The sequence below is a fragment of the Odocoileus virginianus genome, chromosome 10 (genome assembly GCF_023699985.2).
Source record: "Odocoileus virginianus isolate 20LAN1187 ecotype Illinois chromosome 10, Ovbor_1.2, whole genome shotgun sequence".
Lineage (NCBI taxonomy): Eukaryota > Metazoa > Chordata > Mammalia > Artiodactyla > Cervidae > Odocoileus > Odocoileus virginianus.
The window spans coordinates 27,601,818-27,613,912 of record NC_069683.1 but is presented as its reverse complement, the minus strand read 5'-3'; the positions used below and the strand labels follow the sequence as shown (position 1 = coordinate 27,613,912).

The window sequence follows — 12,095 nt, the reverse complement described above, 5'->3', positions numbered from 1 at the left end:
TCTTCAGCCCAGAAAACTCTGGGAATTTCTTATATGCTCTTCTGCTCTCCAACCCCACCCTCCAGTGAGATGGCCATACTTTATGGAGCTGCTGCCATGATTCCCCCTCTCCCAAGGGCTGGACACTGTGATTCCCAGTGGATGGGGTCCCTCCTTGCTCTGGATCTGTGGAGCTTAGAGAAGAGATAGGGGTTCAGTGAGAGAGGAGGAGAGCTTGAGGGAGACAGGGGTTCAGTGAAGGAGGACAGTGGGAGAAATAGCCTTGTATGGGGCTCATGAAGGGTGAAAAAAGTTCTGTAACTGAGACAAGAGTTTGATAAGGGAGGAGGCTCAGAGTGAGTGCTGAGAGGAGACTGGAAAATCAGGACTGAGTGACCCCAGGGCTGGGAGGGGCCGTCCACATTCCCTCCACCCCCCATCTCTCCACCACTAGTAGGAGAAAATATCCAAGGGAAATGCCACACCAAGAGGCTGGGAAGGAACAGGCTGAGGGGAGGCTCGTCAGCAGCCTCCTCCCATCAGCGGGGCTGGATCTAAACAAACCCAGCCTCCACAACTCTGGTCCTGGGCTGCCCCAGCCAGAAATCAGAGGAATTCAGAGAAAGTGACAGAGAGTAGGAACAAGTGACTAAGGGAGATTGACCCTTGGGGGGCAGGGTCAAGTCTGAGCAGGACTTCCTTACCCACCTGGAAGAGGGGGCTGCTGTCCAGCGTGGCCCAAGAAGCATCGGTCAACCCAGTGGCTGGAATCCGCACAGTGGTGCATCCCCACTGCGGCTCCCCAGCTGCTGTCTCCCGGAGCTCCCATAAGCTCTCACTGCCTCTCTCGTGCTAAAATCCAGTCCTGCGATTGGAACAGGGGCTGAAACTCACCGCCCCACTCCAGAAGTCATGGCACCCAGGATAGGTAAGTCTGGACAAAGTAAGAAAGGGGCATTGGTAGGGAGTCTGGGGGCCATGTTCCCAGGGTGAAGGGTGAGGCTATAGAGCTAACATATGTGCGCTGGGGTAGGGGGAGTAGGGGCTCCCATTTCCCTACATAGAGCCAGGCATATGGGCAGACCTGGTGAGGGTGTGTTGAATGAATGAATGAAAGACTAGAGAGGTAAGAAGGGTTGCTGTTTACTCAGCTGGAGACAGGGCAGCCAGTTTAACCTCCCTGCTGAGACAGAGAGACCGAAAGGGCAATGGAAGGGCAGGCTCCCTGTTACTCCCCATGCCCTATTCCCTCTCTGAAGCAGGCAAAGGTAGACAAAACAGACAAAAATAGAGACAGAAGTATATAGTCAGAGATCCAGCAAGTCCGGAGACACTCAGAGTCAGACAAAGACAGAGACAGAGGCCCGAGATGGCAGGAGAAGACAAAGATCAACAGGTGTCAGCTGCAGCGTGCGGAAGACAGGGGCTCCGGAAGAGACTGGAGAAGTAAAGAGAAGCGGGGACAGAGAGAGGGAAAACTGCCAACAGAGATCGGGAGAGAGCAGACTGCAGAAAGCTGAGAAGAGAAGCAGAATCAGAGAGAGACCTGCAGAGACCTTGGGCGTTGGGGTGGGGAGCAGGCGGGCAGGAAGGTGTCTTGAAACCTTGAGAAGAGATGTTGAGACCTGAGTGTGATGGAAGCACCGTTTGGAGAGGGCAGAGGTTCTGGGAACAGGAGCGCCCAGTTTCTGGGGCAGGAAGAGGGAGGTGGAAGAAACAAAGGATCTTCAGACAGGGTGGCCCTCGGGCTGGACACCCTGTGGTGATCACCTCTGGCCTCCCTGCAGCTGTCTGTGTGCCTCACACCCACTCAGACGAGGCCTGACTTGCGTCCAGAGGGAGGAGACGTGAGGGCTTCCTGGGTCGAGCGGGCAGACGCGGCTGTGTTGCAGCCGTGATTTGGGGCCCATGGTGTGGAAGGAAGGGTGGGGGTGGATGCTTCCTCTGAGGGCCTCACAGGAGAGATGACAATGAAGTCAGATCCAGGTGAGTTGGTTTGGAGATGGGCCACCAACAAACTAAATTCTCAGTCAGACTTGGCAAGCTGTGGGATCCTGGTGATCCTATGGGAATGGGAAGAAACTAGAGACTTTGGCTGTACTGCACCTGTCCCTCAATTGTTATTCTGATGCCAGCAGGGCTTGCTTCTGGAATGTTCTCTAGCTGGTCCTCCACTTCCCACACATACAGTGGGAGGCAGGCTGACCCCAGCAGCTGCCCACTGAGCCACCAGAAGCTACCTCTGGCCTCCCTTCCTGAGCCCTAATCTGAGCTGAGACCAGGCTTCCCCCCTGCCCTCTTTCTGGTCTGAGGGTTGCGGGCAGGACAAAGAGCCTGGGAAAAGACCCACACCCAGCTTGCCCGAGGGAGAGGGGCCAGCAGTCCCAGCCAGGGGCAGACAGCAGAGAGAGGATCCAGGGTCAGAACTGGGCCTTAGTGAACCCTCACCACCAACTCACCATGTGCTTTCAGGTAACAGGCAGAGCGTCCTGGTCTGTGGGGGAGGTGCTGAGAAAAATGATCTCTCCAGGCCATTCCTATTTCTGTGATTCAGAGAAACCACTTTCCCTTTTCTGCACCTTTGCTCAGCTTTCCCTCTACCCAAAGGAAGGCACCTGCCCACATCCCGTTATGGTAAAATCTGCATTGTTTCCTGACACTTCCAAATGCCACCTCTTCCAGGAAGCCTCCCCAACTGATCCTCCCGGTTGGAAGTAACCTCTCTCCCATATGCTATTTGACCCTCCCTTTGCAGGGAGTTTCCTGGTATTGTTTCTGTTGTTCTCCCCAGTCCTAGGTTCAAATGTGGGCCAATCCAGGGTAGGAGATAGGGCAAGGGGAAGAACCAGGTTCACACTGCAGCTCTGCATCACTGGCCTGATGAGAATGCACTCTCACCCTTGTTTTAATATGTGAGGAAACACACACAGAGGGTAAGTGACACGTCCAAGGTCACCCAGCAAGCAAGCAGCAGAGCTGGGGGCCAGAACCAGATCAGCCGGATGCCAAATCCCTTTCCCTTCTGTCCTCTCGCCTTTGGGGCTTCCTCTTCCCTCCACACACCCCACACTGGCGAGTCTCCACCCACCTTGGGCACTTCTCCACTGGCTCCAGACAAAGCAAGCTGTTGTCTGGGAGCTAGTGACTGCAGAGGGGGCAGGAGAGTTATTCCTCCCAGGCTGGGCCGTATCCTCTGGGCCAGATCTCGGGCAGCTGGAAAACACATGGCAAGCTTCCTTAGACCCCACAATTGGGTGCCAGGTATCTTCTCCCCAGTCTGCGTCTGTCTCTCTCTGGGATTCACTTTCTCCATCCGTGTAGTCGATCATAGGGGTTGGCTGAGGTGGTCACTTGGTCCCTTCCACTGCTGAGAAGCTCAGCTTTCTGTCTCTGGAGGGAAGAGGCCTCTTGTATGGGGCAGGGGCTTGGCTATCTCCAGGGTGCAAGTCTGGGCCCATCCACACCCTGGGGGTAGAGAAGAGATAAACTTGGCTCCTGCTACCCCTCCTGGGCTGCAGTCCAGAGCCCTAAGTGCTAATGTTTGGAGTAATGGAGAACAAGGCCCATCTCCCCAGCCTGGAGTTCCCTGGGAATGGGGTCTGACTTGATCCATTCCTGAGGCCCCAGAACCCCTCACAGGCTGGGCAGAGGTCAGGTATTGGGGAAGGTGCAGCCCGCAAGTTGTTTTTTTTCTTCCTCATGCTCCCACCCCCACCCCCACCCCCATGACATTCCTTCCCTCCTCCAACCTGCTTTGAAAGCCTACTCTTGTTGGGAACTGGAGATTCATGATAAGGAGTGAGATGGGGCTACAGTGAGGCGCTTGGGAGTAAATGTAAGCACAGACAGAGATGAGCCAGGACTCATGGTTGGTGGACAGGGTGTGGCCTGGGCCATTGACCATGTGTCTCTGAGCCTCAGGCCCTGTGTTCTAGGTCTAAGAAGGCCGGCCTGGATTCCCTGCAGGCTCAGGGCTCACCCTCCCTTCTCTGTGCCTTCATCTCTATTTTTAGGGTCATCTTGGGTCTAGATGGGGTAGTCAGGGTCAGAATCGGGAATAGAAAGTCCCAGCGCAGGGTCTGTGACCCAGCTTGGAAACCACCAGAAAAAAGCAACAGCTGGAGGCCTGCAGCATGTTATTGTCTTCCTAACAGACCACCCAAGGGTCCTGCTAGGAGGAATTTCCCAAAGATGAAAGCCAAGTCCAAAGCCTGAGACCTGACCCCCTTCCTGTCTTTGATTCTAACCTCCCCCTGCCCCCACCGCACAGAAGTCCCATGGGGCCACATGGGGAACTGAAGCCCTTTGGAGCCCAGTGCTGCAGCCCCTGCTTCCCCAGACCCCCACACTCCAGCCTTCTCTTCTCCCTCACTCAGTTTAGCTCAATTCAACAATCATGTTTTTAAGCTGAGCCCTTGCAAGATGAGAAGTGGTTTTCTGAGAAGGTAGGACACCTTGGGAAGCCAGGCTGAGGGTATAACATGTGTGAAGGCAGAGAGGTGGAAGAGAACAGAATGAATCTGGGGAATGGCAGGCATCTATTGGAGTTACAGAAGAATGTTCACTAGGGTGGCCTTGCTCTCTGGGACGCTGAGGCGTCTGGACTCACGTGCTGCTGATGGGGTGGAAGGGTGGTTAACCATTGTTGAGGACCACAGTGTACCAGGCAGAATGGTCTCCTTTAATCCTACCAAAAATGCTGTGTGCCCAGAGAGGGTAGCTGAGGCTTAGAGAGGCTAAATAAACTGCCCAAGGTCATGGGTACATTGCAGCAAACAAATATTTGAACTCGAAGTCTTCTGACCCAGAGGGTTTCAACAGGGACCTGCTATAGTCCATCAGGACCCAGGAAAGGAGAGCCTCTGCCTGGGGATAGTCCACTGGCTTATCAGGTAGATAGGTGGGGGACATAAATGATGCAGGGGGGTGACATCCTAGATGGGCCTGGCATCCCAGAGAAAGGGCTGAGGGAACTGAACCAGGGGAGGGAGGGGAGGTGGAGGGAGAGGGAGTTGGCATGGGCTGCAGGAGCTAGGTGGGGGAGCCAGCAGGCCCAGGGAAATCTAGGAGGTAGGAAGGGCTGGAGGTGGGGTTGACTATGAGGCTGGCCTCCTCCTATCCCAACACATTCGGAGGGAGGTACCTGCCATCATTGTGACAGATGGTTTGCCCAGTGTCTGCTGCTGTGAATATTTGCCTCCCAAGGCTCAGGCTGTGGGTGTGTGAGTGTTGGAGGTTGGTAGGTGTTCCAGAAACATCCGGACTCCTTTGTGACACTGCTCTATCACCTCAACCTTGGCATCTGAATGTGGTTCCAGCATTGGTTCCTCCTTTTGCTCTGTTTTCCTTAGTCTGGGCATGTATGCGATGGGTCTTCTCACCTTCCAAGCCAAGTTTCCCACGTGTGGCTTTTCTTTCCTTCTCTCCACACATGCCTTCCAGATGGAGAGCCAGAGGACTGGCTTTGGCCCATGTCCTCTCATGGGCTCTCCTGGAGACCATGGGCCCCTAGGCCTCTTCCTCTGGGAGCGCCCCTACCAGCCCAGACATATATTTAAGGCTGAGCTCACCATTACCCTACAATCCCACCTTCCATGGCAGTACACCCAGACCAAAAGCTGTACCTCTCCCCACTCCCCTGTCCCCAGGGCTCCTTGGCTTCCTGCACTCCCCACCCACCTGCTTTTCCAGCAAATCCTGTCCATCCCACCTCCCTGCTGTGGTTCATCAGCTCATTGCTCTGCATCCCTACAGCCCCTACCTGGCCCAGGCCCCACGACCATCTGCTCCCCTGCTCCTTACTCCTGCCTTCTCCCTGGTCCCGGCCCACAGCCTGACCTCTCCACTCTCTCCCCAAATTGCACGGAGGTCTTCATAGGAGGCCAGATTATACCTCATCCCTGAGCCCGGGATGAAGCCCAATCCCTCCAGCCTGGCATTCAAGGGCAGTCATAGACTGACCACTCCAGCCTCACCTCACCACCTTGACCCCAGTGTTCCTGTCTTCCTGGACTATTTGTTTCCTGAGCATTCTTTGCACTTTCATACTTCTGCCCTTTACTCTGATGTTTCTTCCCTGAGGAAGCCTTCCAGAATGTTCCAAAGTAAGTTAGAGCCTCTTCACTATGTTTCTAAAGTCTTGGAACTCCTTATGTCACATAGTGAGCACATGCTGATTCTGTGTTAGAATTTGCCCTGTCACCACACACACACACACACACACACACACACACACACACACAGACCTTCAGAGCTCCCTGAGAGCAGGGACCTAGGCTGCTTGCTTCCAAAACCCTGGCCACCTGTTTTGTGGAGCTGTCAGCATGTGTGGAACCTTCGTTCTTACTCCTAGAAGCAGCAGAGACCAGCTGTGTCCCCACCGTGGTGACCCTGGGCAAGTCATGGCCTTTTCTGGTCTTTTGCCTCATCCTTCAAAGGGTTCACCCAGCCCTGGCTTCCTGTCCAGCAGCACTCCGCGGGCCCAGGGGTGCTGTGGGTCACAGACAGGGAAGCCCACGGGCAACTGTAAAAGGTCCTGGAGCAAGCCAGTTGAGCTCAAAGAGGCTCTCACAGGGCAAATCGCCACATGAAAGGCCAGCATCTTAGACCAGCTGTTTCCATATGGGAAAATAGGCCCAATGTGGCCAGATCTGCTAATCTTTCAAGAAAAAACAAAAACTTCGAGTTTTGTGTGAAATTTCCTGACTTTTAAATGCTGGCAACTAACTTAAAAACACTCAGTGAGCCAGCATTGTTGCATTGTTCAAGCCAAATAAAAACGGCTAGGAGTCAGATGCGCCTCCAGGCAGGACTGCCATCCACCGCACAACTCCAGAGGGCACGCTTCACCTCACGGCGCACAGCTCACGCAGCTGCAGAGGGCCTTGTCCAGGGCCTCCGTGTAGTAACCACTGTCCTGTGCTATCTCTCTGCCAGTTCCTCTGCCAGCCCAGGCAAAGTGTGTGTGGTGGTAGGTTTCCGGGAGAGGCTTCTCTCTTTTTGGAGTTTACGATATTTATTTTCTTGGCTGTGCTGGATCTTAGTTGCGGCACATGGGAAATCTTTGATCTTCATTGTAGCATGCGAGGTCTTTAGTTGCAGCATACAAACCCTTAGTGGGGAGCATGCAGGATTTAGCTTCCTGACCAGGGATCATTATCAAGAAATTAAAAAAAAGGTCATGGAATGCAGCAGGTGATTACGGAGCACAGAGAGAAGACAAGAAGACAGCAGAGGGAGGCTTCCTGAGGGGTCTGTGTCTCTTCAGGGACCAGGAGGAGGTGAGAGAGTAATAACAAGGATGGGTGCCCCCCTGGAGGACAGTAAGTTCTGAGGCCTGGTGACCAGGCCTGGAGATAGCTCCCAGGTAAGTTTGGGAGACAAAACTGACACTGTGTGCCATCCTGGAGTTAACAAAGGATGTTTCCTCAGTGATCCTCATGCAGGCTTGAGAGTCAAGGTTCATTATTTCTATTTTGCAGAGACTCAGAGAGGTCTAACTGCTGGCCCAAGACCATATTGGGTCTGAGCGATCCTAGGTCATGCTCTCTCTGCTGAGGGATAGGCTGGAATATTTTGGAGAGGAAGTGCCCTTTTCTCGTCCCTCCTTGGTCCGAGCCCTCCTGCTCCATCCTCAGGATGTGAGAACCCTCTCAGGCTCTCTTGGCATTCCTCAGCTCGTCCCTCCTCAAAGTTCAAATCTGGGCCTTTTTACGAGTCCCGAGCTTTCACCGCACCCAGGTCCCCTAGACTAGGGGCCATGTCCTTCTCACCACATTTCTCTGTCCAGCCTTGAACTGACCAATGAACTAAGTGACTGATAAGCTAAAAAATCAGCTGGTAGAACTGTCCCCGTACAACCTCCTTTGGCAATTCACTGGAGGGAAGCCAGGCCAGAATCAGAAATGGCTACAGGGGGAGTGTTTTTCATAGGTTCTTAGGCCATCATTGGTAGCCACCATTTCATGGCTGCTGTTAGGGGCCCAAGAGTCAAACTGGTCTGAGCTCCAGTCTAGGCTTTGCTATTTACCAGTCCCGGCACCTGGACAGGCCCCCTCTCCTCTCTCTTCTTCAGTTTCCTCATTCACGGAGTCACAGCAGCTACCTCAATGGTTTGTTAGGCAGATGGGTGAGTGTGCCCAGCGCAGCACATAGGGTAGCCTTAAGGGGAGAAAGTGAGCCTCTTCCATCACGGGGTGACCGTGAGCCGGAGAGCTGGGTCTCCTGCCCCTATCTCCTTGGCCCTTCCAGGTGGAAGTTTCTCCTGGTTCCCAGGTTCTAGATGCAGCAATGCTCTTGCTGTCCCAAAGCAATTATGGAGGCAGGTAGGGTGTTTATACCTGACAGCGAAGAAAACAATGCTCACTATCTATGTGTGCTGGCTCCCGTAGGTTAGTGACACAACCTGTTGATAAGATAAAGTCTGTTATTTACCAAGATAAGGGCCAACACACCTCTTGAAGTTTGGCAGTGTCTCAGAATGGGGAGGAAAGATCAACAGCATTGAGCAAGAATCATGATACAACAGTCCAGGGTTTGTTGGCAGAAACATCAAGGTGAGGATTTCGCGGGTAGAGATTCAAAGAATCAGAGGCGCACACCCTGCTGACAGTTTTTCTTGAACAGTTGCTCCGTCTTTCTGGAAGTTTCTGTAATGAAAAATCAAGCAATTTTCTGGGGCTGCTCAGTCTAAGAAAAGTAAGAAGAAAATTGCTAATGAAGACAGTGGAGTAGCAAAGTCAAGTTAATGTCATTGGTAAGGTGTAGTTTGGGGCTTTTAGGGTCCTCGCTGAATGTGGAGGGAAGGTTCAGGTACTCAGTAGGCGCTCTCGGCAGTGGGAAGTAGGGGTTGTCATCCCTGCATTGAGGATGAGGATCCCAGCTGGAGGATAGAAACCTATGCAACTGTCTGCACAGCTATGAGTGTGCACGGTGGGAAGGAACCCAGGTCCTTGGGTCTTGTGGTTGACTGGGGCTTGAATGGGAAGGAGAGAGATAATCTGGAGATGGATGATGGTGGCACTGTCAGAGGAACAGGTTCACGTCGAGGAGCCAGCTGTGTGTGGAAGGGTTCAGTTGGGCCTGTAGCCTCAGAGGTGCTTGAAGATTTCAGGAGAGGGGAAGATAGGCCCTCAGGGGGCCTATGGTGTGTCAGGTCTGAGCCAGGCACCCAAAATGCCTTACCTCCCTGAGTAGAGGCTGTATCCTCATTTTACAGAGGAGACAAGCTAATCAGGGGCATGTCCATGCTCCACAGAGGACCGGTGGCTGGGCTGGGGTTCAGACCCAAGTCTGGGGACTTTGCAACCGTTGTGTGTGTCCGTGCTAAGTCGCTTCATTCGAGTCCAACGCTTTGTGATCCCCGTGGACTGTAGCCCGTCAGGCTTCTCTGTCCATGGGATTCTCCAGGCAAGAATACTGGAGGGGGTTTGCCATGCCATTCTCCAGGGGATCTTCCCAACCCAGAGATCGAACACATGTCTCTTACATCTCCTGCACTGGCAGGCGGGATCTTTACCACTAGCGCCACCTGGGAAGCCCCTTGAAACCTACACTCAGTCCCATATCTGCCTGAGATTTGGAGGCAGGCAGATCCCTGAGTCTTCGAAGAATACAGAACAGGCAGAGAAAAGCAGCCCTTTCTGTCAGGCTGCTCTCTGAATCTCTGGCACTCATCTCCCAGACCTGGCCCTGGAGGGGGTTTGGCCATGGCCGGGACACTCTGCCTTGTAGACAGCTGAAGTGTCTGATTGAACTGAAGGTCTCTGGTTGACAGACTTTCAGGGCAACTTTCTGCTGACTTTCTGAGCAACTGCAGGACCGTGAGTGACCAACTGACACACCGTGAGTGACCAACTGACACACCTGGACAGACAAGCCTCCTAAAGGACAGTAGACTAGTAGACCAATGACTTCCCAGCTGACAGACATGAGTGTGCCTGTGTGCATGGCCAGCCATGTGACCCACCGACAGGCACACAGACCCCTTGCCTGCCAGCTCTGGGGCTGTAGGATGCTAGCCCTTGGAACCACCTGGCCTACCTGGGGCCCCCAAACCTGGCTGCCCCATTGGGAGAGGAAGAAGCTGTGATTTTCTCCTGGGGCCTGGCTGCCTGCCTCTCCCCTCATTCCCACAGGGCCCCCAGGCTCAGCTCAGGTGCACTCCCTCAGCTGCCCTCTCTCCTGCAGAGCTGGCCCTTCAAAAAACCTTCAAAGGATGGTAAGGACCTCCGAGACAGCAGGTGAGGTGGACCCTGGACTCAGGACTTTCCTTCCAGGGGAAGCTCTACCCTTTATCGGGGAGTCGGACTCTCTGCTGCCAGCCCCTCTATAGAGGACTCCAGCCCACAGGAAGGGCTCAAAGGGGGCTGACAGCCAGTCTGACCAGCCCTGTTCAGTGACCAACTGGCCACTCAACACACTGACTGGCAGCTGCTCTCAGAACCCAGGGGTACAGGGCCAGGGCTTCCCCTTCTCCCCCCAGAGGCTCATGTTACAGACTGTCACAGGAGGGTGGAAAGTTCTGAGCTGGTTCATTGACCTTTTGTCCCCTCTCTCACTCATGCCCTGGGCTTCTTTCAGAGCTGGGGATCCACATCAGTGACTTTTGCCCTCCCAACCTCAGCTCCCACCCCCATCATCTGATTAGCCTGCCCCTTGGGAGGTAGGCACTGCTGCAGCCTTCCAGGGTGCCTGGCTAGGACCAGCTGGGCCAAGAGAAGAATGTTGTGCTTCTACCCCTCATTAAATCTGTGCAAGTAGCGCAGAGCAGCATGAGGTTAACACCTGGGCTTGAGTTCTCAGTGTGAGCTAGCAGAGCGAGTTGCCTGTGAACCTTGGTGTCCCCATCAGAAGCACAGAGCTCATGAATGCACCAAAGGCATGGAGCTGTGGAGAGGCTTCAGGAGCACTTACCATGTTGGCCAAAAAGTTCATTCGGACTTGTTCATAAATGGATAGACCTGAACTAACTTTTTGGCCAATTCACAGAACGTGCATGCAAGCCTTTACATACATGGAAGCGTGTAGCACAGTATTTATGTTATTATGGGTGACTGGGCTCTACTTGTGAGAAGAACTGAAGTTCTGAAATTGTCCTGTCAATCTCCTCTTATTGAGTTTGCTTGGAATCCCCTTACTTTCCCTTCCTCTTCAAAGTGATGTTCACGGAACATTACGTCCACTTCCCTCACCTAGGTCAATCCTTCATCTCCTCTCTGTAAAGTGTCCTTTTACTTCAGTATCTCCTTGTTTCCTCTGAGTTTTCATACCCACCAAAGGGACTCCTCCCCAGCCACACATGCTTCCGTTTCCTCAGCCAAATTACTCAAGCTTTTCCAAAGATATGGCCAATAAGCAATGAAGATGCTCAACATCATTAGTCATTAGGGAAATGCAAATCAAAACCACATGAGATATCATTTCACACCCATGAGAATGGCTGTAATTAAAGAGACAGACAATAAATATTAGTGAGGATGTGGAGAAATTGGAACCATCACATGGGTGTTAGATAGTGTTAGAAAACAGTTTGACAGTTCCTCCAAAAGTGAAACAGAGTTACCCTATGGATCAGGAATTCAACTCCTGGCTATATACTCAAGAGAACTGAGAAAATGTATCTACACAAAAGTTGGTATATGAATGAGTATTCACTGGACCTGAAACAACCCAAATGTCCATCAACAGATAAATGGATAAACTAAATGTAATTGTATGTATTTATATATATATACATACACTGGAGTATTATTTCAGTCATTAAAAGGAATGGAGCACAGATACATGCTACAACATGGATAAGCCTTGAAATATTATGCTAAATAAAAGAAGCCAGTCACAAAATATCACATGTATGATTTCCTCTATGTGAATGCATTTGAAATATCCAGAATAAGCTAATTCAGAGAGCTAGAAAATAGATCAGTGGTTGCCAGGAGCTGGAGGGATAGAGGAATGGGGAATGACTGCTCATGGGTATGGGATTTCTTACTGGGGTGGTGAAAGTATTCTGGAATTAGAGAGTGGTGATAATATATTACTAATTAGATAGTATATAACTAATTAGATAGTCATGACTTTTTGAATACACTAAAACCACTGAAAGCATAGATTCT

The 12,095-nt window shown here is 52.4% G+C and overlaps 1 protein-coding gene across 10 annotated transcripts in view; it reads left to right on the top strand.

The window, feature by feature from the left end:
• The first annotated feature begins 466 nt into the window (after positions 1 to 466).
• SLCO2B1 (solute carrier organic anion transporter family member 2B1) overlaps positions 467 to 12,095 on the top strand; it is a 60,578-nt gene continuing 48,949 nt past the window's right edge. For 4 of the 10 annotated variants that reach the window (XR_011489934.1, XR_011489933.1, XM_070473238.1 and 1 more), the window contains exon 1: positions 3,123 to 3,240. Coding sequence is in view for 6 of the 10 variants with exons in the window: in XM_070473238.1 (XP_070329339.1) it covers positions 3,204 to 3,240 (37 nt within the window). In the remaining 4 variants the exon portion in view is untranslated. Of the gene's footprint in view, positions 908 to 1,878; positions 1,966 to 3,122; positions 3,241 to 4,772; positions 4,872 to 8,620; positions 8,735 to 12,095 lie in introns of those variants that run through there. The other 6 variants (XM_070473240.1, XM_070473239.1, XM_070473242.1 and 3 more) reach the window with 5 other exon arrangements.